At 33.8% G+C, this 27,257-nt stretch overlaps 1 protein-coding gene across 5 annotated transcripts in view; it reads right to left on the bottom strand.

The window, feature by feature from the left end:
- Window positions 1-27,257, bottom strand: part of LOC118273819 (furin-like protease 1) — a 187,109-nt gene that overhangs the window by 30,442 nt on the left and 129,410 nt on the right. For all 5 annotated transcript variants that reach the window (XM_050705223.1, XM_050705235.1, XM_050705228.1 and 2 more), the window contains exons 3-7: window positions 17,857-18,037; window positions 17,348-17,523; window positions 13,458-13,586; window positions 12,017-12,182; window positions 2,800-2,972 (exon numbers count right to left, since the gene is read on the bottom strand). In XM_050705223.1, the coding sequence (XP_050561180.1) occupies window positions 2,800-2,972; window positions 12,017-12,182; window positions 13,458-13,586; window positions 17,348-17,523; window positions 17,857-18,037 (825 nt within the window). The remainder of the gene's footprint in view (window positions 1-2,799; window positions 2,973-12,016; window positions 12,183-13,457; window positions 13,587-17,347; window positions 17,524-17,856; window positions 18,038-27,257) is intronic.

The raw sequence follows: 27,257 nt of genomic DNA, 5'->3' as shown, positions 1-27,257 counted from the left end.
TGTATAGTCCGATGTGTAATAGGGCGGCCACTGTACAGTGTGGGAAAAGAGCAAAAGAGAAAGAGTATGAGAGAGCGAGAGAAATAATTGCATCATTACAGAAATTGCTTTAACAGTGTCGCACGGCTCGGGTGCCCTCCACTAACTTAGTGACAGAATTACTAAAAGACTGAAAGTAAACCTTAATACTAACCGTTTAGGTTTCAATGTCACATGTCAGGGGTATAAAAGTTGATGATTTAACCTCGGTTGTGTTGTGACTTATCATTAAGCCTAGGTACAGTCATTACAAAAAGTGTTGTTGTTCTTTTTTATGCCACCATTAGTAATATAGCAACAAAACTTATGGCTGGTCTGTTGATAAGTGATCAGTGGTCACCTTTAAGACCAGAGGTATCACAAATGCTTTACCGACCATGTAGAAAATTGCTTAATTGTACTATTTTCAAAGAGTCTCCTCTCCAAAAACGACGTTGTTTCAGATTCTAGACCCATTTTATTTCTTGATTTTGTTTTTTATTCAGTAAGTGAGTATATGCGTGAAGAGAACTCCTTACGTTTTATGTAAATCAAGTTTTGCTGTTTTAGTGTCTAAGTTATACGAACATGTTTAGAATAATTTCGGTGAAATCTTCTTATGTCTATCAAAGTTAGAATTTGTAGTAATAATTATGTTACTTTTTCAACTTTATTGTCTCCTTATTACACACTTTAAAAGACTACACTTCGTCTAGTCACTGTTGCCTTTTATAACTAGACGTACTCATAAAAAATGGTTTAGAAAAAATATATTTGCAGTACCTAATTAAGAATCGAAAAAGAAACCAAAAACTAATTAACTGCGTTATTCATCAAAGACTAAAACCCAAACAAAAAAAGAAAATTAATAATTTTAATTAACGGCGATGCCGCAGACGATATTCAAAGAAGAAAAAATAATACGTTTGAAATATAAAAAAAAAAAAATTGTAAGCATTACCTATGTCTAAATGAATACTTTTGATCTTAATAGTACTCACATAATTAAAAACAGGTCCCGTAAGAAAATATCACTGAATTTAGTGAAGATTTGTTTTTTTTTTCTAAACGTAGATATTTTTTTCGTAATTATTTTTGTGACAATTCCTCCAGAGACTAATTAATTTAATGAACGTAAGACCTTCTAAATGTTTAGAAAAAGTTTAATTCCAATTTCTTTTTCAAGCTTTTTGTACTAGCAAAAATAAATCAAATACTTAGTCACTTAACTATTTTTCAAGATTTTTTGTGTTGGTACAAAAGTAAAACGACTTTATGAACCTTCTTTTCTTTTCGCCAATATTTTATTCTATGTAAAAAATAGTATATAAGTAAGAATATTTAATTGGGTCTATACATTTAAAGAAAAACAACTCTATATCATTGCCTTTTTGCATTTGATTGTGGTGTACAAAATAGGAGCATCGTTTTGATTAAAAAACAAAATTAACTAAAATCTGATTTAAAGTTCAGGGATTCTCAAAGAACATTAATTTGTAGATGAAATGCTTTTTACATTATAATATACATACATACATACATATCGTCACGCCTTTCATTCTCGAAGGGGTAGGCAGAGGTGCACATTATGGCACGTAATGCCACTGTGTACACCCACATTTCACAATTTATATTGTAAGTCCCATGTAATAGGTGGTGAGCCTATTGCCATATACTGGGCACATTTCCAGACTCCGTGCTACCACTGAGAAATTTTCGAAAACCCGAAAAAAAGCCCAGTAATACTTCGCCCGACCCGGGAATCGAACCCGAGACCCCTTGCTCGGCAGTCGCACATGCAACCACTCGGCCAACGAGGCAGTCAGACAAAACAGACATTATAATATCTATTTCGATAAACTCAACTTACACGTACAAGAATGTTTAATGTAAGTATTTCGATGATTACCTGAACAAAGTTTCAAAACTTGTTATAATCTGATATTAATTATAAGCCATCTTAAACCTTAAGATCTCCAACCAAAAGAAACAATTTTGAACTGCCTGACAACCCAAAATTACCGACTATTTAGAGAGAAGTGCCCAATGGCACTGCCGAGAGCGACCGTATAAATGAGGAGACAAATTGCTCAGATTACCAGTCAATAGGTCACATTAGATCCAGATTGAACAGGGAGACATTATAGGTCTTTGTGCTGTTTACTGGGTATTTAAGAATTAAGTATTTTAGATAAAGGATATTTAAGAAATGTCACTTGCCGTTTGTTGTTTTGTATAAGTGATGATGTCGCATTATGGTCGTTTTTGTCTGCGATATTTCTATTTAGCGTTGTTTTTGGTGGTCTGACCTTAAGTAGTTTTGATTTAAATTCCTAAAGGCAACAGTTTGCGTGGTTGGAGAGGTAAGTTCTACTTTAATTGTAATCAATTGATACTTATTTTCTCCAAATGATTTAACATACTAATTCTTTTTTTATGTTGTTTAGTATTTTCCTCTGAAGGTATTGCCGTACTCCACAATTCCAGACAATGTGCATTCAACTCAGAACTTCGTAAATCTTTACCATAATTTTAAAAACTTGAGAATTCAGTAAAGAGTTTTTATTTAAAAAAATAATATTATGACAAATGAAAAATAACCTTAACCGACAAACATGCATGAAAACACATCAACAGTCATCAACTGTTGATGAAGCGAAAAAGGGTATGTAAGATTGGTAGCAATTGACGTTCCATTGTCTTTGCTACCCCCATAGGAGACAAGTGTGAGGTTATGTATGTATGTGTTAAAACACTGGTACAACGACCAAACTTACGTACCTTAGTAACTCCTTCAATAAAAGCCCTAGTGGCCAGTTCTCCAGGTCCATCAACAGTCTTCCCATCATCATCAGGTCCCCAGGACGCGCTGTAGATGTCCACGTGCTGAGGGTTCAGACTCAAGGAACGAGCTTCCACAGCATCTGTGACGTCACCGTCCAACATACGTACTCCTGTGAACAAGGATATTGTGTTTAGAATATACAAATGTATGTACATATTTTTTGGGCCTATGGGAATTATGATGTATTTTTACTTTCACAAAGATATTAATAGTGTTGGTATTTTAATATAAAACTTTTAACTATCATAGTAATACCAATAGTATTGGTGCATTTATAATGCTAGATGCGTTTGTCTTCCACCAATCATATTGATTGGTACACATATACTTAGCAATGGTGGAAACGGACTCAGCTAAGCTATGCTTTTTTATATTATGGAAAGATGCGTACTATGGATGCTTCCCTACTATCGATACATTGTATACACGTGAGCTACATAGCTTAGTATCAGAGAAAATGGTCACATAGTTTTACAGCTTAGCTATTAGGTCTTGGTGGTATAACTACATAACCCGTCTCTCGTGGAAAAGCACCCTAAAGACCCAGTTTGGCAGTTTCACATCCCTCGACCAATTACCTACCTATGTATAGAAAAAAGACAATATAGGTAAGACAATATACGTAACCTTTACAATGTAAGATTACAAAACATTATGAGTCTAGTTCCTTTAATGGGTAGACAAATTGTGTCATAAATCTCTAGTATTATGTAAAGCGTCTTAAAGTATGCCTATCTAGACACCAGTGTGCGTGCACTACTTAGAAATTGTAGACATAGCACCAATGTAGGATTTTACGCAGTACCAAACCAAATGTTGTTTAAATATACAGACGTGAGATGCCTTAATTTTAAATGATAGAACTTAATTCTATACAACTATAGCAGAAGAAACCTTTTTTTAAAAAAAAAGAATAACCGATTTTGATGTATTTATCGCCTTACAATTGTCTTTACCGCCTGCATTTTTTTAAGTCAAGTAATATCCTTAAAACCTTCTCGTATGTCTGAAAAATACTATGCTGAAAACCGTATCAAAATCGGTTCGCCAAACTCAAGATAATCGCGCACAAACATACATACATACATACAGGTCAAACTGAGAATCTCCTTTTTTGAAGTGAATTAATACTAGAAGCCAAAAAAAGTCTAGCTTCACAGTACTTTTTCCAAAATTCAAAAGGGACGTGCAGGCATTTAGACAAAAGGATAATTAGCATAAAAGTCCCCGACTAAAGATAAATGTTAATCCCAACAAAAACATGTTTTGTTAACCCGTTTGGAGCAGTAATTCGTGTTAATTTAGAGTTCCGGCCGTGTCAGCTTCAACAATTTATTTTAGCTGATCCCAAGGGCCTCTTGTTTTGCAACACACGAATGTATAACTTCTAATCACGTGAAGCGATATGTTTCAACTTTGGTAAATAATATAAATTATTGTACGCATTTTTTGTTCCTTAAACACTTGGCTGGACTAAGTAAAAGTGTAGGGAATAAGCATAAATTTACGGATAAGTATTGTATCTTTGGAACTATTACTATATGTCTATTGTTTGGTAGAATAATTTTATAGGTAATTCCAAAACTTTTAATGTTATAGTCATGCCCTCAGTCCCCAAAGGGGTAGGCACCACTGTACAATGTACGCCCACTTTTCACAATTTATGTTGTAAGTCCCATGTAATAGGTGGTGAGCCTAAACGTTATTTAAATGAAAATGTACGACTTAGGAACAAGACTATATTTTCAGAACTAGGGGCAAGTACTAGCGACACAGACAATTTATACAATTGAACAGAGACTATATCTACACTAACAGCTATTGATTAATTTCACATTACAAAATATTGTCTGTGTTTTTTAATTAGTAAACTAATCAGAACACTATAAATATACCGATCAATAGCATAGCATGCTATAGTTAACACGTTAACTGCCACGTAGATCACCGGTGACCTACGTTAGTGGAGGATTTGCCTTCAACAGTTTTCTGATGGCAGTTAAAGGCTTAAGAAATTCAATTGCGAAAAAAAATACGCAACTTATTTTCTCTGACATAGCAAACTCGCTACGCTTGAAATTTCCATACCAAAGAAGCCATAAACTACATCAAAAACAAAATCTTCCATCATTTGATGTCTCTCCATCCAAGTGATGAACATAAACTGTTTTATAACGGTATAAACGTTCACTGCGACATATCAACGCATGAAAACTGGGACTCGGAAATTCAGGGAATTTCGTCTAGCCTTTGATCGTACACGCGACGCTAAATTATAATTTTAAAGCCCCTTAAAGTTGATGAAATCAGTATAAAGATACATGTGAATATAGACCTTACGACGATACTTAAAGTTGTAACAAGCAAAGAGATTGTAAGTACGTGTAATACTTTTAACATACATTTTGCTTACATTGAAGTTTGATTAAGAGAGACATTACTTTCCAAATAAATAAATAAACAACGAGGATTCTGTTAAGTAGACAAATAGATTGAAATAGAACATAAATAAATGTACAATTTCAATTAAATTGAAGAACTAGCAAAAGTATTTGCAATGATAAATCCCCAATGTCTGCATTGAGACACGTTTGTATTGCAGATCGTAGACACGTGCGTTATGAGACTGTATTTAAGAGCATTCAAGTGGCGTGAGTTTCTATACAAACTTTCCAAACCAAATTCATGGAAAAAAAATCAGTAATTTTAATAAAAATTTTTACACAATTAAAGACAAAACCATATTTTATAATAACTATCGTAGAGCTACTTTAACTAAATATCACATACACGCTGCGCTAATTCTGCGCACGCTGCTCAAGATAAAGTCCTTCTGTGGCTCGAAACTAGTAAAGCTTTTCTCCATTAATTTATTTGACTAAACCGTGATTTTTATTTAACGTTTTACATGGTTTAGAGAAACAGAGACAGACAATGTAAAGTTTCCATGTATGTAAACTGCAAACAGCTCCGCGTAAACTCTCTTAAGTAAAGTTATTATCAAAGATAACGAGAAACTTTAAATATCATAGCAAGCATAAAGGTGTAAGTTGAAAAGTGTCGGTAAAGCAAGTAACTCCAGTGAATATGCTTCGTGGCAGCCACGCAAACTAATAACTCCGTATTCTACAACGTTTTCATATCATCACGCTGACACATAAAAGTTTTTGAATTTTCTTATTTGTGCAAACATTTCGCATAAACAAATTTAAAACTTTTCAAGCGTTGCGTCGCTTTGCTAAAACGGTTTATAACTTCGAATAGTAATGGAATATTTAACCAAGTTTACAATTAAAATGAAGTTAATTGCTTATAGTGTAATGTAACAAACTAAAGAAAAGCTATAGACCATAATAATTGCATCATCATGTGTGGTGTTTTCAGACTTAGGCGACAGGTTTTAAGTATATTACTCTACTTAAAAAAGCTGAGGTTCAAACAGTAATTTCGAAGAACTTTTTTAAAAAATTTCTTTGTCACGATTATATGTGAATGAAATATTCTACTAACACCTATTTAAAGAAATTCTTCACTTATTACATTCTATATTGCATAAAATATAATATTAAAAAATCTGCTACAAGCATTGTGCAGTCTAAAAAAATATTCTACCTGCATTCAAATGTCCAACAATTAATAATACCTACATCTATGCTATAACCAACTTAATATTCAGTACAACACCGACTAGTATTCACGACTTTATTCGCATTTTACAACCCACATTATATACCATCTGTTTATATAAAAAACCCAATAAAAACATACGAGGGGACATAAAAAACCGACACAACGGTACAGTAAACTTGAAAAAATACATATTTTTTACTTTGTCTTCGTCTAACACAGTGAGATGAAGTAATGTAGGAGACTTTTTGCAATAAAATCTTTTGTTTATCTCTCATTGAAGTGATACATGTCGTGATGCTTTAAATGCAGTTTTGTTTTCAAGTGGTCTCCGATCAGATTTCTAGGTTAAAAAGTAGTTTTATTGGCTTATCGAAAGTAATTGCAAACTACGGATAAACCATATTTTTATAATAACTATTGTGAGATATACTAAATTAACTAAAAAAAATACTGTTTATTTGCGTACATTTAGAGAAACTCTCTAAGTTAGGAGTCATAAATTCTTTAGTAACGTTGCCACGCTATGACTCGAAACTACAAGCTCCTCTTCATTAAATACGTGGGTTAACCGCGATTTTTTAATTAATACGGACCATTAAAAATAACACATTCGTCTTTTGTGTTTTTATGTTCAACCAAAAAAATGTAAGATAGAATTATTTATTTTATTCTAGTGCGAAAATAAAATTTTATATTTCTTTCAACATAAACTTAGAAGAAATTAAGGTCGACTGGCAGAAAATTAGGCATAAAATAAAAAGTATTTTTGCTAAAATTGTTTGAGATCATTTGGCACACATAGTCAGTGCCACTTATTCTGAAGTACCTACAGCTATCGTGAGAAATGTTACGCTTGATTAAACTAAGTCATATAAACTTTATGCGTCTTGTGTATTTCTTCAACTACATACATAATTATCTTATTTCTGTATGTCTGTCTATCTGTCAGAATACAAATCTTGTCATCATGATATATATTTCAGTTTCAAGTTTAATCCAGTTACTACAACCTTAGATATTGTTGTGTCGAATGTTTTTTCTACAATTTAGAGATCGATTTTTTAATGTTAGTGAACTATAGTATGCACATATATACCTACATACCGAATGATTACATACTCATACAAAATTGTAAAATTTGGTTCATCGAGGAACTCCCATTGATTTAGAAATATTTTAAGCCGCACTCGACAGTAATTTAATAGTTACTTAACCCATAGTTTCATTGTTTTCGGAACAATATCGTTACTAAGGAATACAAAGTAGCTAATCTTAAATGTCTCTGAGTGCGGCAGATAAAATACAAGTTAGGGTAGGTTCAGATGACAAGCGCTCAGCGCGCGTTGAACGCGCGTCAATTTTTGTATAGTGTTCACATTGCGCGCTTGTCACTTAAACGCGCGTTGTTGCGGCCAGTTTGAGTTCTACATGTCGAAGATGGACGTAGAATTTTATCGGTGATTTTATACAGACGGCAGAAACGACACAACAGAAGACGGAGATATTGTTCACCCAATTTTGTCAACCAGGCTGACTGAAAACCAGTACATTATTATATCCTAAGTTAAGGCAATTTGAGCCCAAATTCTTTAATTACTTCAGAAGTCCATCAAGTCATTTGAACTTACTGACGACTCTCATAAACATGAACTCGTAGCAGTATGATTCCGTATTAAAAGCTTCGGTTCGACGAAAATCTCCGAAATTTACGATTTTCGGACGAACTTGACAACCCTAAAATACGTCTATCCGCGTCGAAAGCGCGCGATCAACTGAACGGAAACATAGAAAACCAATGATCTAAAGCGGCGTTGACGCGCGCTGACAACAGTCGATAATAGCGCAGCGTTGAAATAAAACGCAATGTGTACGGCCTGAATAAAATGATGTAGTTGTAAACGCGCGTAATCAAAACGCGCGTTGAGCGCTTGTCATCTGAACCTACCCTTAGCGTCCACATTCCGCATGGTACGCATCGCACACATTTCTTTCCGTATGACATCATCAATACGCATCGGTATTGCAAGATGCGGATCAATGGACGCAGTTGTATGAGTTTCTATACAAGACAAACTAAAATCCGTTGCGTGCGTATGCGTACGATGCGTTTTGGACACGACCTTATTTTTTTATGGGTTAGACCACTCCGTCAATAATGTTATCTTTTATTATCTATACATATAATAAAATCGTAGAAAAGTGCTGTCTGTAATTGAAAATAAATAAAAAAAATAGCAGGGGTTATTGTTATGTCGATGTCGAACAAAAATGTAATTAACTTTTTTTTTGTCTGTTTGTCTGTTTGTCTGTTCGTCTTGCGCGCTAATCTCAGAAACGGCTGATCCGAGTTGGATGCGGTTTTCACGAATATATTGTGGGATTTTAAATTTACATTTAGTGTTTGTTTCATGTCAATCGGTTCATAAATAACATAGTTATGTCAAATAAAGAATCACGTCGAACATTCTATGCTTACCATTAATCTTTATTTGACGGATTTTGTGAAATTTGGTACAGATATAGTTTAGAACAGTAGAAAGGACATAGATATATTTTTATTTCAATAAATAAAAATAAGAAATAAATTATTTATAAATAATTCTATGTCGATTTACAATTCGGTTCATGTTATTTTTAATTCATCAAAAAAGTACATAAATAGTAAAAAGGTATGAAAAAAATAATACAATATAATAAAACATTTAGTACAAAGAACGAATGCTCTAACGGAGTATAGATAATTCTATGTCATCGTTACACGACTTCGGTTTGTTATTGTTTTAATTCATCGAAAAAAAGTAAATAAATAGTAAAAAGGTATGCAAAAAATAATATCAATATAATTAAACTTTTACACAAAGAAAATGCCCGACGGAGTATAAATAAATAATAAGTTGTCTTTATCCTCGATAGATGGCGTTTTTCGTTACATTCATTTGGTTGGGTATCGGCCGAGCGCTTCGGTACATCGTATTTGTATTATCACGTATGATTATTTGTCTGTAGTGGTCCTGCTGTTTCGTATAGAAATTGGTTTCGTTGTATTTGTCATAAAAGTTTATTTGTTGGGTTTTCCTGGTTTTTTGGTTAAACTACATAGTTTGATATCGATTATTAGTAGTTACTGTAGTTAGAATAAAATTGTAAGTCAGATTTATAAATTAATTAGATTAGATTTAATCGTTTCTTTTAAATTATTTAGAAGCTTGGTTATTATAGCATTAGGATAGGTTGTAATATAGTTTCTTTTTTAATTGTTATAAATTCGTAATTCGTAGCAACAAGTTAGTTTAAGTGTTTTTAAACTATTTTTTCAATGCCCTAAGTGAGTATACATCTATTAAATTCAAACGCAGAGCTCATTATGTTGATTTTTAAAGTACCCTGGAATATCTTCCACATCTCATTTTTGAAGAGATCCCGCGAATCGGGAACTATGTGGTTAAATAAAGTTAATAAATATCTCCATATTATTTAGTATTTCTAGTCTCTTTTAGATAAATTACCAAGTAAAGCAAGGAGCCTAATCCTAGTCTCGTATTATCCTAAATAAGCAAAATAAAAGTATAATCAGTAAATCTAGACATTCAGTCCATATATCTTAGTAAATATTTCTTGCGCATTGAATATGTTTAGTCAGACTGAACATTTGAACAATGGTTTACGACTCGAACATAAATTCTGTAAAGAACTATCAAGTTTTTATACATGTATTTCTGTTTATTTCTTTGGGATGATATACATTTTTTTTCTAAGCTACAAAGAACATATGAATATAAATATGTAGACGTTTTTCTTTTTGTGATTATTACCTAGACATACTACCCTATAAATCAATAAATATCAAACATAAATCTGATTTTAATAAATTTTATTAGAAGGATAGACAGTTCAATAAATGATATTTAAACTCTAGCCGAACGAGTGAATAGAAAAGTCAATACTAACATCAAAGTCAAGGTTTAACATTGACATTTGATAAATTTATGTCAAACTTGCATCAAAGTCACACTGCACTATAATATTTTTTTAATTCACTCACAGATTTCATTTTCATGAATTTCGACTGCATAGAACAAAAGAGATGACAGATAAAACTAATCAGAATAACTAAAATACTTTTTACAAAAAAATAAACCGACTTACTAAAAAAGTTGAAAATAACTTTAATTTCGGATGGTGTTTCTCGGTATTATTTGTTTGCTATACCGAAAATTAAAGTTATTTTCAACTTTTTTAGTGAAGTCGGTTTATTTTTTTGTAAAAAGTATTTTATTTCACACTTTTAGTTGCGATATCAGTATCGCAACTAAAAAAGTCGGTTAAAATTCTCTATCTCAATAACTACTTTAACTTGTATTGTCACAGTCATTAATTAACTTTATTGTGATTTCTATGTGAAGAAGTTCCATTGGCCATTTCTGGTCTTCTTCATCAGTTCCACCTCTTCAAAGGTTACTTTTTGACTGTGCTTCATTCTAGATGAATATACCAAAATACTATATAGTAAATATTTGAGGAGTTCCCTCGATTTCTCTAAGATTCCATCATCAGATCCTAACTTGGTGATGGGACCACCTCAGAACTATCTACTTTCGTTTCCGTCGACAATTGACGGAGTATTAATTAACTTTATGTGATTTCTATGTGAATGAAGTTCCATGGCCAATTCTGGTCTTCTTCATAAGTTCTCTTCAAAGGTTACTTTTTGATGTAAATGCTTCAATCCTAGATGAATATACTCACTATATAGTATAATATTTGAGGAGTTCCCTCGATTTCTCTAAGATTCCATCATCAGATCCTAACTACAATGGGACCACCTCAGAACTATCTACTTTCGAACAAAAAAAGAATTTTGAAAATCCGTCGACAATTGACGGAGTATTCGATGAACAAACATATACAAAAGCCGAACATAGCTCCTCCTTTTTGTGAAGTCGGTAAAAACCGTTCATGTAAACATTTGCTTAGCCAGTTGATCCATGAAAGGCAAGAGTGCTGCTGGAAACTTTGTTTTCCTTTTTTATGTGATAGGCGGCAATGATGTTTATAATATATGGGTTGTCCATCAAACCAGTCTGCGTTGAAATATTTTAACAAATGTTTAGTATGAATATGGCTTAGTCTGATTAGGTTTATACACATCCACAGCTACATACAGCGCCGATTGCTTACCATCAGGTGATCCATGTTCTTATTTGCATCCCGATTTTACAAAAAACCTCAACCTAATCTATACTAATATACTAATAATATATAATATAATATATAATATAATATATAATATATAATATTATAAAGCTGAAGAGTTTGTTTGATTGTTTGTTTGTTTGTTTGTTTGAACACGCTAATCTCCGGAACTACTGGTCCGATTTGAAAAAATCTTTTTGTGTTGGATAGTGCATTTATCGAGGAAGGCTATAGGCTATTAAACATCACGCTATGACCAATAAGAGCCGAGCAGAGCGGGTGAAACTGCGCGGAAGTAGCTAGTTAAAAAACAAGTAGAAAATTCCTTACCTCCAACACTAGCCCCATAAGCTACACCCACAGCACATAAGGAGTTGTTGGCAGTGGCAGCCACTTCACCAGCACACCTGGTTCCATGGCGGTTGGAGTCGATCATATCATACCTTGGCTGAGGATCTGAGTCATGGGAGTTGACGTCATAGGACGCCATTGGGTCCTGGTGGAAACAAAACAAAGAAGAAGATTAGCAAGTTGTTCAATAATATCAATAGTATCATTAGTGACCATATTTCCTCTAATACGTTATGGAGGTTACTAGTTAAATATTTTATTTTGATACATTTTTACAATAACAGTACATACATATAGTTAAACCAGTCGTTTGGTATAATTTTGAGCGTATTAGATACTCTGATTGACCGACTCGAATAAACTAACCAATTAGAGTGCCAAATACTTTAAACGTAAAGCAAACTCATACTAAGGGTATTGACCCCCTAAAAGTAAGTTTAATAATCAAACCTACTTAAACAACTAACTAAACTATAATTAAATATATAGAACTACAAATTGAATCTAGTTACAAAATTACATGATTACAAATTCATGTGCCAATTAACAGCTTAAATTGCCAAATCCAATATAGGTAGTCCAAATCCTAAGATTATAGTTCATTATAAATTCAATACATATTAACATCATGTAATTGTACATACTTGAACCGATTAAGCCTGCAATTGAATTTACCTGAACTGTGCATCAAATAATGCACGCTGCACATCAAGGTATACTAATCTACATATTAGAATTCTGTAATAGATATTCAACCTTATCTTTTCGCAATGAAGTTGTAAATGGATTAAAGAGTTTGAGAGTTTAGTATACCTTGATATGCTGTTGTCTCCTAATCCCAATACAACGCGAAGTTGTCACGGTCGTCGCGAAATAGTCGCCCCAGTACAACCGCGACCCAATTACCCATTTTTTTTTTTTTTCGCAAACGCCAACAGTGAAATTAAAGCCGCACCGGGCGAGATGAATCGTGTAATTTGAAACTCCGAAGCTTTTGTTCGAAGCACAGATGTCACTCTACGGTCCCTTTATCGCGAAAGCGCGGATCCCCCACATTTTACTCCGTTCGCGTTCCGATTTCATCCACTGTTTTTTTTTTCAAAATTTTCCTTGTAAATCACGATACGTGGATTGCCTCTTACATCCCACCAAAGATTAGATAGCACAAGACACAAAAGCATCGTCATAAAACATGCAATGAGACAATTTCAAAGGAATTCATTTGAAATGTCGTAAGAGACGTATTCTGCGACGTGTTTTACGAGGAAAACTGATCAACTTCTTACGAGTTTGTATTTTGATCAAAAGCAATGGACATACACGTGTATCTACGTTCTTTATGGGATAAACTCGAGACTAATACCTACAGTCACTTTGCTCTCTCATCATTAGGAGGACAAATTAAAGCCTTTGTACTCACATAATTCGCTACTAAATCCGGATGGTCAGTCTCAAGGCCGTCGTCAAGGATGGTCACCACCACCCCTCGGCCAGTGATACCTTCCCGCCACGCTGGTATCACGTTCATATCCAAACCACCTCCGCGATTCTGTTAACATAAAAACAAATCTAAAATTCTGCAAAAGAAATATACGTTCACAAACACAAACATAAATATTTACAAAATACTCGTACCTACATCTATAATCATTTAGTAGATGATTTATGAAAGTATTTGGCAGTAATGCCTACAAACAAGAAGTAATAAAATAAAAACCAATGACCCACTTAATCTTCGGTGGCCGTAAAATCGTGAAATGTATCACAAAAATGAGACGCGCGGGTAAAACCAATTACTCAACCGGCAGCCATCAGCGAAGATTTTTTAATTTACAAAATTGTTAGTAAAACGAATTTGTTGAAATGTATTTGCAACAGAGGCAGGCCAAATGAAAACGAAGTAATATCAGGCGCAACGCCGACGCGACGCGACCACTGGAAATTTGTATTGACGGATCGTTTCACTGATATACACAGGGACGAATTTACATGCTTTTTGGGGTTGTAACCCCATGGGCCTGTAGATATGAGAAGCCAAACTTCAAAGCAGATGCTATTATATATTTTAAAATTAAAATAAAAATCCAATTTGTCCTTTATTTATATTCTTAAGATTTTTTCATTCATTCATAAGAATAACTTTTGTTAGTTTAACAAAATCGTTTAAGTATTTACCAAGACACTATTTGATGATTTGAGGGTTTGATTAAAGAGGTAAGTTTGTATCAGTTTAGGCCCCTTAAATCCCCAGTACATCTCTGTATGTATCTAAACGAAATTGGTTTTTATATATCAAATATTTTTGACCGACCGAAAAATACAAGTGAACAAAGCAAACAGATTCTAAATTGAAATTACTTCTGTTAAATGATTGACGAATGTGTGTGTGTGTGTGTGTGTGTACTGTGTATTAACGTGTTTTTGTGGTCAGAATTGACTTTTCCAATTTGTCGATACAAATTGAAAAGGCAATGTGTGGATTCATACGTAAAATTGGGTCTATTTTTCCATGGACGTTTAGACAGAAATCGTCTAATAAATTGTATAAATATCTTTATTCGGTTATTGAAACCTAGATTTGTTTTATTGAATAGGGGCAAACGAACAGACGGATCATCTAATGCTTCACCAGAAGAGTCAAAGGTGCGTTGCCGGCCTTTTAAAAAGGAGTAGATTCTTTTCTTGTCGGTTTGAAAGTCGCATCGGTTCGAAAATACCGCCAATGATTTCAAAAACTTCTAGTTAGTAATTTCCAGCAATCGTCACTAGATACTGGTGTCTCTAAGTAATCATCTAATAGGGACGCACATACATTTCAATAAAAAAAATGGCACACAACAGGAAATTTTATAAAAGTATTGAACACAAATTTGAGGTCAACGCTTTATACAACAGATGTAATACAAATTAATTCACTTGAGAACCTCGTAATAGGCAAGAATGTATATAGAGATACGAAATCAAAAACATTTCGACCCTCATTAAGGGAGTTAGAGAAGATTTTATGTAAGAATTAGGCAAATTTTCCTCAATATCTTAATAAAACTCAAATTTTTGGCTTCGACTCCGTCAATATTTAAGGAGACTGTTATAGGAATACAAACTCGAAGAAAATTAAACTTCTCTCTTCTTGGCAAAGAAAAACAAAAACGATGCGAACCGTAACGTACACAGTGTAACTTTACAACTCTTTGATATAATTTTCCCGACAATATTCCGGTTTCTAATTGAATATCACCTTCGCAATCATGGCGACACCAGTACTCATTAGGAGTTTGTTCTTTACTTTGTTACTCACTTATATGTGTGTGAATATTACACCGATATTTTTATTAACCGTCGTATTTATACTCCATAGTATAATCAGCTTCTGGTGATGGAGAGATTGTCGGATTGTAAAGTATGGTCACGTGTCGAAGGGAATATGAGGCAGATGGTGCACATTTATCGACACGTAATGTCACTGTACTATGTACACCGACTTTTACGTTTTACCATTTGTCATCAGTTGATAGCCGGATTAATGAAATCAATACTAGTCAATATAATAAAAGATCACGATGTTTGGAAATAGACCCAATAATTCATTAATCAAAACATAATCCTTCTGGCGCAGTCAAAACTAGCCAAAACCTACTCATCCCATAAAAAAAAGCTTATATTTTCCTCATCGAGCTAATAATTATAAGAAAATAAAAGATAATTATGGAGTAATTATTCCCTGCTAAAATACAATTCATCTTTCCTACTCTAATTAATTCCAAATACTAATTTGTTGAGCCAACAAAGTTTTAATAAGCTAAAAGTATAAGCTATCCTATGAGTAAATAAAGGGCCTTTTATACTTTAAATTAACTTTCATCGCTTAATGAACTTCCAAGTAGTTTTAGATAGTTTAGATACCTGTGTTCAACAAATATTTTTGAACATTTACTTAAACTTTTTACTGACGTAGTAACAGACACCGACCTTAGCAATTGTTTTCAGAACAAAATTACTACTATATTACTAACGAATAGTTTGTAATTATTAAACGTCACTGAGTGCGGTAGTAGGAGATTTTAACTGAGAAAAATTTGACATTATTTAGAACAATCTTCAATTCAACTTTTGCTTTACAATTTTTCCAATAAGTGCTATGATTGTAAAAGGAGCGGCAAACTTAATATTCCTTGTCAGTTACGTAAAAGTGCACATGTTAAACATAACACCAAAACATTGCCAAGTAACAAGGACAATTCCAGACAGTATAACCATAAGAGAATTTCTAGATTTTCCTATTTCATTTTCCATTACTTAGGTTCTAGTGAAGACGTAGGTACTATAAAACTAAGAGGCCATACTTAATCAGATTGCCACTCTTCAAGGTCAGTGCTGGGCTTGGCACTCAGACTAAAGTGGCAAGCTTTTATAACTGTGAATATAATTATAGCAATACTTTGAAGGAAGCGTGAAAGTATTAGATCTAAAGGGCTTTGTACCCTTAGTACGAGTTTGCTTTACGTTTAAAGTAATCGAAACGAGAACGCGTTCGGCGCTCTGATTGGTTGGTTTATTTGAACCAGCCAATCAGAGCGCCGAACGCACTCTCATTGAAACGTAACGCAAACTCATACTAAGGGCTCTGATGAAATATACACTCTGGTGAAATATAGTGATTGATTGACATGGCACAGATAATTAGGTGAATGGCCTCATTTTATACATAGAATACGAATGCCACGTTGTTTGTTCGGTTGTAAAATTAGCTGCAGATGAGTAGACACTATACTCAGGGCTACTTTGCGTCAAGCTAATTATTGTAGGGTTTTTGGTTTACTGATTCAAATGTGGAAGTGATGACTGACTCATATACTGATAAGACTGTTATTTAATTTCTAGACTTTTACTCGTATATTACAATTCTTCTCGATGGTGCTCGGTTGGCACAGTGCTTGGGTGACCGGCGGTAAAGCAACGCATTGCGAGTACAATCTCCGCGCCGGCCAAAATGTGTTTATGGCTTTGGAGTAAAATAACCATTATAAGACCAGAGTCAAGTTCGATGGAGTTTCACCCCGTGCCTCGGAAAGCACGTAAAGCCATTGGTCCTGCGCCTGTTCTCTCTCCGATCGCGTCGATCTACCGTCCTATTGGGCTCAGAGAGTGAGAAACAGAAAGTGCACCTGTGTTTGCACACACACTTGTGCACTATAATATCTCCTGCGTAGTAGGCTAGTCTAGTTAGACAGACTGGCCACCTTAATCGAAATCGATCGAGAGATTTATTTATTACAATTCTTCTATGTACAATAACCATGTTATACTTACTAGATACCACATATGAGGCCACTTTGGGTCGTTGAGTTGAAACTTGGAGTCTGCAGCTCTTGGCCGTCCCTTCACCCGTGACGGTTGGAGCTCTCGCTTCGAATTAGTGTCGCGCTTCGACGCCGCTGACGGCGCAGGCGCGGCCGACGCTTGCGCATCGGATGGCGTTGTTTTAGCTGCGACAAAAAATAAACGTCACGACAAGTCGCACGCTTCGCTGCTCGTTTTGCGAATCTGGGATAGTGTGTCGGTTAAGGTAATGATGATGTCTATGTTTATTTTATTGTTTTTAACGATTTGCAAATAGATTTGTTTAAGAGTAAAATCTGTTTTTACCTTTTTATTTTTATTATCGAATAAGTCATTATAGCAAGTACGGTAAAAAACTTGATTAAGTATTTCAATTTGAGAACTGAGACCCAGATGTTGACTCTGCTTACTTATAGTCACGGGATCACAATAATAATATCGATCAGTGAATATCCTGAAATGAAAAATAAATAACATACCTATAGAATGATATGAATCTGGAATAGTTTGAAAATCTCTCTTCTTTCTTGAGAGGGCACGTTGTTGTCTCGCCCATCTGACTCGGTTGTCTCCCTCTAGCTTGCCATGATGCTCGTGCGCCGGTGTGATCGACCGCTTCACTATAGCATTGTGGTGGAAATGGTAGTGGTCCTCGAATATCTGGGGAAGAAAGAGAAAATTGTAAAACAGACTGATACATGGATATTTGTAGGAAGATTGGTTTAAAATATTTTTTAAGTCAAAGTCATAATTTCAAAAACACACAAACAGACAAAACATTCTTGTAGTCAATAGACGAGAAAGGAGGAGAATTAGAAACCAAATTTAGTAGGGGGCAATGAGCATGGTTTTTCCTGCGGGTCGCGGTACGCGGTTCCCATTTTCACCGGGTCAACTCATGAAGGAGAGACCTCCACATACTAAGTTGTTTAATTTCTAAATTACAACTTAACATATTTAGGCACGTTTATATATTTAGAAACGTTCAGACACGTTATCGTTGTTGTAGAAAAACGTGATCAACGACTAATTTCGTTCCTTTTTCTTTTAACAATTAAAACTGAATGCACCAAAGATAAAATCTAAAACAATACAAACTAATTTTCCCAACCACAGTCCAGTTTGATATTGATGGCAAAAGATAAGCGTTCCCACTGCCTAATAAAAGTAAATGAACGCATTAAGTTAATTTCTTAGCTTCATTACAATAATAACCCGATTTCAATTCAAAATGCAGAGTGAAATATTTTACAAGACCACTGCGTTTTGCCAAGGCCGGGCTCAATTTGAGTTTGTTTGTTTAATTTACCTTTATGAAGACTATTTGGGTATTTGAAACAAAGTAAAATATTTTACAAAACATTAATATACGTACTATCACGAATTTGATTTGAAACGGGTCTGTTGAGCCACGTTTTTTTAAGGGTGGCAAATCATCCAACGCAAGTAGGCCTACTTGGGCAAGACGAGAGGGAGTGTCAGACTTTTACTGATTAAAAACCACCCCGTTCCTGCTCCTGCTCTTCTACCCGGAGCCTCAGTAAACCCGCTAGGTAGTCCGCAGCTCCGCATCCACAAACTTTCGCATTTGTAATATTGTTAAGTAAGATCAATAGTCAATATTGTAACTAAAATAAAGTAGTAGAAAGTAAATGCAGAAAAACGAATTAGGTAATACTAATAACTTTTCCTCATGAATGAATTCTTTTATTCAACGAATGAATCCATTCGTTCATTGAAATTATTATTTATTATATAAAACTTTTCATTAATGCCAGATGTTATATTGTTTTATTCCATTTTTATTTTATTTTAAAACTTTTTAATAAATATCGCAGAGCAAGTTGATCGAGATTATTAAAAGTCTGACAATAGATTATAGGTATGCAAAGCAATAGACTGGAAATATGAACTGTGATAGTGATATCAACAATACAATACTTCTGACTATTCATTTTTTGTTTAATTTTTTGCTTGTATTTAAATGAATTTTTATATAAGACTACATTTATTTAAATTAAAATATGATAGGAACGTTTTTTTTGTTTTCTTGTATTTACTATGTTTTTACAGTTATTAGAGTGCTTTTCCACCAGAGATGTGTTATGTAGCTATGCTGCGAGGATATATTGGTAAGCTGTAAAAGTATATGACCGTTTCCACCACAGGTTTCCACTGATACTAAACTTAGTAAACGGGTGTAAACGGGCTACATAACTATGTAGCCCGTTTACAAATATAAAATAACGAGACCACCACGAAATATTTGAAAAGTATTTATTTGAAATAATGCAGTAGAGCTGAAAATGTTAAGTTAAATAACTTTTAAAATTTAAAATAAAATATCTGCATTAAAAATGACAACGGAATCCGTTTGGCTTCGAAACAAAAAAAAATGCAAACATATTTTTCGCAAGCCGGTTCATCGGCGCGAAATATTTCCCTCAATCAAGGAGTTTTAATATTATTTTTCGAATTTCATTCCTCGACATTGCCGAAAAATCTTTTAAAAACACTAATGATGTCAATTTACGATTCAATCGATGTGGATTCAGTCAGTTTTAAATGTGTTTTGAAATAATCGGAGCTTGAAGTGACCAGTGACCCGCTAGTGGGTACTCGTGCAAAGTAATAGTTGTGCCAAATGCACGTATGAACTCGTATGTAGGTGAATCTAAAAAACCTTTGACAAAATAATATTTATATATTTTTTTTAGAATTCAAATTTAAATTGTAACCAATATTTGAGTGTTGATCGATTACTTTGTAGAATTGAATTCGAATATCGAAACATATTTTGAATTTTAAAATTGTATATCACTTTTTTTGATATTCACGACAATAAGCAGAAATATTTTTAAATAACTGATGAAAAGTAGATAGGTAAATTAATAGCCCGCAAATATATTACTCAGTGAATTCAAATTATTCATATTTAAACCCATTATTCGCAATAAAATTTAAATATTCGAATAATAAAGCAATAAAACGTTTAATCATAATAATATATAGTTAAAATGATGCGGTGAAATATTAATATAACATGTTCCTACGTTTCAATACAATTTATGATAACGTTTCCCATATTTCACTTTTCGCTTTGGCATATAAAATGTATGAAAAGACGCTCAGTCCCTAGAGTGTGTGAGTCTGTTAAAAGAAAAAGCCTTGAATGTTTCATAGGTAGAAATTATTATGTAACTAGGTATTTAGCTACTATGTTATATGGGCTCAATTCCGGCAAACCGAAATCTTACTAATATTATAAATGTGAAAGTTTATGTATATGTTTGTTACTTGGGATCGGGATGAAATTTGAAGGTATAGATTTAGTTCTGGGATCAATTCGACCATAGGCTACTTTTTATCCCACAATGACGACCGAAGACGCAAACAGAAGCTAGTTTTTGAAATGAATTAATTTATCAATTGATGAATCAAAAAGTGTTTAGTTGTTTTAGAAATTTTAGCGTATAAATTCAGTGCCTTACTTCATTTTTTGCAATACACTGATGTACATTTTTCACTCTTGTATATGCGGCTGAAGGAGAAAATATTAGCATGCGATAATATTTTTGAAAAACAAAAGCGAAATATTTAAATCCTTTGAGCCGTTCGGCATTTCTCGACACGATATAAGTAATGAAGCTAAATCTAAATCTTCTACGTGAAATATTGAGGATTTTGAACGAAATAAAAAAAAAGAATTGGCAAAGCGGTCGTACTACACGACGATTGCTGAAATTTTCATATAACTCCGCATTGCGGTGTCGTATTTGATATGTCGTTCGAAATATATTACTCTACGAATAAAAATATAGATATTTTGTTATGTTTAAATTACTGGTGCAATACCTATGTTTTGCTATGATTCATATGTATATTAAGGAGCTATTAAAAAAATCTCAGTAGCAGCACGGAGTTCTGAAATTGTACCCGGTATATGGCAATGGGCTCACCCCCTATTACATACTATTACACTTAGTGAATACATGGGGAAAAGTGGGTGTAGTAGTACGGAGTCTGGAACTGTAACCCGGTATATGGCATTAGGCTTACCCTCTATTGCATGAAACTTAGAACACAAATCGTAAAAAGTGGGTCTACAATTACTTACCGTAATGTGCACCTCTGCCTACCCATTCGGAGATAAAAGGCGTGATGTTGCTATTTATAGAAAAAACACAATATTTCGTACATATAACATTTCCAATCTTAAACCAACTGAATCCTTTTCAGATTTCCCTGTACATACTTCCTTAGTTCTCTCCAACTTACAATTCCAAAAGAGGTTGTACCTCAAAAATATTTGACACGTTTCGTCATTCTGTCTAACGACATGATCAGGAAAATGCGTCCTTTGAGAGTCCATTCACTTTTATTTCATAATTCAATTAATTTTAAAGTTTATTTTCCTTTGGCATCGTGCTGGCGTATCTGCCACTGGAGTTAGGAGACAGACACAAGGCCACCTTGGGACGCCATAAATATTTTTTCGCTTACGAATGCGGTTTTAGCTTTCCTAACGTTTTTGGGGGTAAAATAAAGTATTAGAATGCTGATAGAAATTTCGGGGATTAATGTTTGTTTATTGTTAACGTTAGCATGTATAGATTACCGTACGAAAAGTCAGATGGGGCGCAATAGGGCTGATGCCTGATCCGGAGCTGCGGACTATCTAGCGGGTTACTGGGACTCCGGCTCGAAAAGCAGGAGTAGGAACGGGGTGGTTTTTAGTCAGTCAGAGTCTGACACTCCCTTTCGCCTCGCTCAAGGTGGGAGAAGACATTGGATGATTTTTCCCCCTCAAAAGAAAAGAAAAGTCAAACTGATTCTCGTTTCTATTGCTTAGAAAGACCGTCACCACTTATCAATTATTCTTTCCAATTATTTGAGAAGAAGACCTTTAAAGCAGTGGATTCTAGCAAACTAATTTCTTTGATAATAAAATTAAGTCCTCTTGAACTCAGCAACGAGTTTCAATTACAAAAGAAGGTATGAAAATAATAGTTTTAAAGACTCGAAATGTTCATTGTATTCATGCTTAGATTCGTCTCCAATCTAACTCGTCTATGAACGAATGAATTCTTACAAAAGTAATAACTATTGAATTTGATCTTGAAAAAGTAATCTGACAAAGAATTTCTTTGGTCGTTTTATGTTTAAATTTTAATTTAGTTCTTAAATCAAAATATTAGAGACGTGATTGAATGATTACAAAAAAATATATATTTTCAAAAAGTCAAAGCATTTATTACAATTAATCGTAAATTAGGCATTTTTGAATGTCCGTCAGTCTGTCTATCAGTGAAGCTAGGTGCTCGTTGTAAAGTGTAGTTTCGAATGGAGAAGATCGATCAAAAAACTCTATCGTTATTCTAGTTAGTCCTGTACCTAGTCGATTTATAAAGACTTTATAAAAAATATGACCAAAAACACTTCTTTATAAACTCCACAACATAGTCTATTCCTTTCTTTTTGCCGGTCCTTTGCTTGTTTTATTTCTTTTTCGCAACACGATTAATTTTAAAGCAGCCTTTACGGTCAACAAGACAGGCGGGCAAGGGATCCTCGTTGAGAGAACCCGCGGGCATCGTGTCTCCCGTATTTATGAACTCACGTGGAAAAAGGGATTTCATGCAGCCATGAAGATACAATATGCAGGCAACCGTGGCACACTGTCTCACTTTCTTGCAAAATTTGGCAGCTTACCGGCTTTTAACAACGGATTTTGTTACTCAAACGCGTCTGTTGAAAACTGGTTGTAATTAATTTTGTTTTACACACACACTGTGTAACGGTGGCGTGGAAAATGTTTTGTTTAAAATATGTTATGTAAGAGAATTACTTAATAAATATGTTTTAAAATATTTTGATAAAATACACAGTGTTACTCTGTGTGTGAAGGATTTTCTAAAAAATGCATTGTTCAATTGTTCAGCTGAGCTGCATTGGCTATAATCCATTAAAAAACATAAAAAATCCATAAAAATGTATTCCTAAAATGCTGAATGTAGTGCTAAAATCCATCGTTCATTTTTTCTATGTAGATACCAGAGCTTTGTACGCATGAATAATTAATTTAACGAATGCAAAGCCGCAGGCAGGTCGCTTGCGTAACAAAAATGTCAAACATTTAAAAAAAATGTTCATACAACTTTGAAAAAGGAATTAGCATTTAAAAATGAATAAGTTGCTGACATTTAAGGATTCAAAAATTAATTCTTAAAAAGTAATGTTAACCATAACGTAAGGATGTTTTTTCTGCTACTTTTTTTTTCGAGGCAAAGGGGTAGTTTCGTGTCAGTGCACACAGTCCTTAGAAACCGTTTTGCCCTAAGGGGAATCGTGACCCGTGCCAACTTAACGGGGGAGAGTGGTGACAAATGACACGGACATCTTTGTGTCATATTCATTCTTCTTGCTTATCCTTTGAACGTTAAATTGACGAAAACATGAAGTTTCGATTGAAGGCATCAACTTTAAGCAAAGTCATTGGCTTTATTCATACAAATAATAAAGTAATATTTATATTTATGGTGTAAACCAGTAAACGAGCAGACGGATCACCTGATAGTAAGCAATCGCCGCCGCCCATGGACACCCGAAGCACCAGAGGCGTTACAAGTGCGTTGCCGGCCTTTTGGGGTTAGAAATTTAAAGGTTGTTGGGGAATCGGGGATTGGGAAGATTGGTAATTGGGCCCCCGGTAACCTCACTCACACAAAACACAACGCAAGCGTGATTTCACGTAAGTTTTCTGTGAGGCCGTGGTATCACTCTGGTCGTGCCGAAGCATGGCTCTCCCACACTTATACATTAAAAATGAACATTGTTTTATATTATTATCATTAATGTATCCTCTTTAATGCTCGGCGGAAAATCTGTTCATACAAAATATGTCTCCGAGGTTTACATGTAATCTTAATCCGCCCTTGGTGCACGCCATGTTTTCTTTTATTAAAATCTTGACACTAAGCTGGATAAAGGATTACGTAAAATGTGTGGTTAAAGATTGCGAACATACATTTATTTATTTGAGTTAATACTTATGTAATATATAGAAGACTTATTTGCACTAAGACCTATGGCAATAAGAAGAGGATTAAGTTGATATAGATTTATCCAAACAATTATTGTATCGAATGCCTAATTAGTTGGAATTTTCGTGCCGACCAATCGGAGCACCGAACGCGCCTTCAACGTAAAGAAAACTCGTACTAAGGGTACTGCTCATTTATTTATCTTAATTTAACACAAAACTAATATGCCATATAAAAAAATCTTCTTTTAAATAAACTATTGGCTAAAACCTAGTCTAGTCTTTTAATATTATAGGTATTACATTGAAATATATAACAACGTGACATTATAATACGCACTAAAAATACAAAGACAAAATGACTTAACGTAAAAAAAATAGAAAAAATGTTAGTTCTTTGGCAAATCCGATGAAAGCTTGCTGGATTAATGAAAAACTACGATTGTTTTAGGATACAATTCGCATCGATACTCAATGCTCTCTTTGGATTCGCCTACCAAAATGCCTTTCAGAATTACATTCGTCATGTTCCATCCGTAATTTTTTTTTTCAATCAGACCATTCTACACTGTATGTTTTCATCTATTTTTTCTCTTTTTGCAATTGGAACCGGGAACGTGCAACCGCAGACTGCCACTCAGGCGTGTTTCAGTTTTCGAACGCACCCAATATTTGCGCGAATGCGTAGCGTTCCATTTTTTTCATTATTATTTTTCAATGCGGAAAAGAAAAATGGCGGAGGTACTTCTCTGAAAGCCAAAAAGTATGGTATTTTTTATATGTACTTATAAGTAATAAATAATACTGGCTGTTGACAATTTTATTTCTTTTTATTTTCAAATAAAGAATTTCAGTCTGTCACGAATTTGAGGCGTGATTTTTTATTAAGTTATCTATATAGACAAAATTGGCTGTCTTGGTATTAAAACTGACTATTTTCTAATAATCGGTGTACCTTCCTAATCTTGGCCAATGAAACATTTTGTAAAGAATTCTTGGAAAATTTACAAGAGAATATAGTTTCTACGAATTACATTTACAACAACAAGTTGTTTTACAAGCTTCTAACTACTTTAGGGTCGTTTCTTGAGAAATCTCTCTTTTGTTTACAAGTAACCAGAGATTCGAAAACATGGGCTATTTGGCGATTCCTGGATCTCACTAACCACTATGACGTCTTATACCATATTACGTTACAATAGCATAACCTTTTTAGAGTTATAGATACTCGTAAAAATAAAGGCAAACAAACAATTGTGTCGTATTAATTTTCTTGGCCCTTCTCCAACGAGGTACACAGATATTACAGAAGACACAAAATATTAAATGTACGTTTCTATTTTATACAAGAAATCCTAATTCTTTATATAACAAAACAGTGCTATTATTATTCTGGGCGTATGAACCCGAAATACGTATTCCATATTTTTCCATAATAATGTTAAAATACTAGCCGCCATCTTGCCTAGTACATTATGTGCAAATGACATGTTTGGAGCGTCAATTTCCGCACAGCGATGTCATTGACGTCTAATTTGAATTTGGAATCTCTCAATCAATCCTCTTTTTTTCGTTTTTTAAAAGGATCCATTTTGAAATAACTCCCTTGATTATCTTATGGCCAATTCCCAGATCGGATTAAGTGTAGGTGGGCATTAATAATTAGAGATTTTACCAAGAAAATCTCAGTCTATTTCCATTTTCTTGAAACACGTACAAAAAAAGAATGTTTTTAAGTTACAAGGTCTTAATTAACAAGGGCAGACGTGTTTCGGAGAGGTAAAAAAAATATCTTAAGTAGCTATCCATTTCTTTCTTGTTCAGTTATTTTCCATCGTTTTGGAAAAATGTGGAATGGTTGATTACATAAAAAGTTTTTCGAAAAAATTAACTGTGGTTGTAATTAATAGATACATAATGAAATTAGTACCTAAACAGTAGTACTGCGATTGAGGAAAATCAGTCTCTACAATGTCAAAGACAAAGTATACACCAGTACATCAAAGCAAATATTCAAAATATCTTTCTGTCAGTCAGTACTCTAGTGAAGCTATTTGCTAGTTCCAAAGTGTAGATTGCTATGGATAAGAACAAGCAAGAAACTCAATAGGTTAATAATTATTCTTTTTCAGGTTCACAATACAATTCTTGGTTATAGGTATCGTTTCGTTGGTCTTCATGAAAAGCACAGAATTTTTCAGGATGTTTATATTTAAAATTTCCACCTATAGTATAGTGAGTAAAACATGTATATTAGATAATTCTGTATCGTTATTATTTGTTGTTTCAATAAAATAACATATTATACAATCTCGATTTTGCTTATACATATTGACATAATATTTTACATAATTTTTTTCCTCAGTCATAATCGTAACACTTATACTTGTTTATGAATATAATGCTTGTTTATGTATGTACTTGAAGAAATATTATGACACGCCATTAAATCTGTAATTAAATTTAACGACACACAAATGACACTATATATTATATTTCTTTAAATAAGAATTTATAATTTCCATATCCTCCAATATCATTGATTAAAAATATTCCATGAATACTCAATATAAAATCTTGTACAAAGCCGTTGTTTTAAACAAAAACAAAATATAAAAAAATCAAATTTCAATAAAGCTTTAAACAACACAGCGCAACAAAACAACGAAAATATATCGATAAATTCCAGTAAACAGGAAAAGGGCTCTAACAGTTTCCAGAAAACGAAAAAAATCCCCTGCAAGCTCCGCTTCAAAGTCAAAAAATAAACGCACACGTATAGGTTGGTACATAATCTTGTTTAACGAATCCCTGTACAGGTAGCGTGGGTCGGGTTGC

The sequence above is a fragment of the Spodoptera frugiperda genome, chromosome 3 (assembly GCF_023101765.2).
Source record: "Spodoptera frugiperda isolate SF20-4 chromosome 3, AGI-APGP_CSIRO_Sfru_2.0, whole genome shotgun sequence".
NCBI classification, from domain to species: Eukaryota; Metazoa; Arthropoda; class Insecta; order Lepidoptera; family Noctuidae; genus Spodoptera; species Spodoptera frugiperda.
Note: the sequence above shows the minus strand (reverse complement) of the source record. Positions and strands in the feature narration are given on the sequence as shown.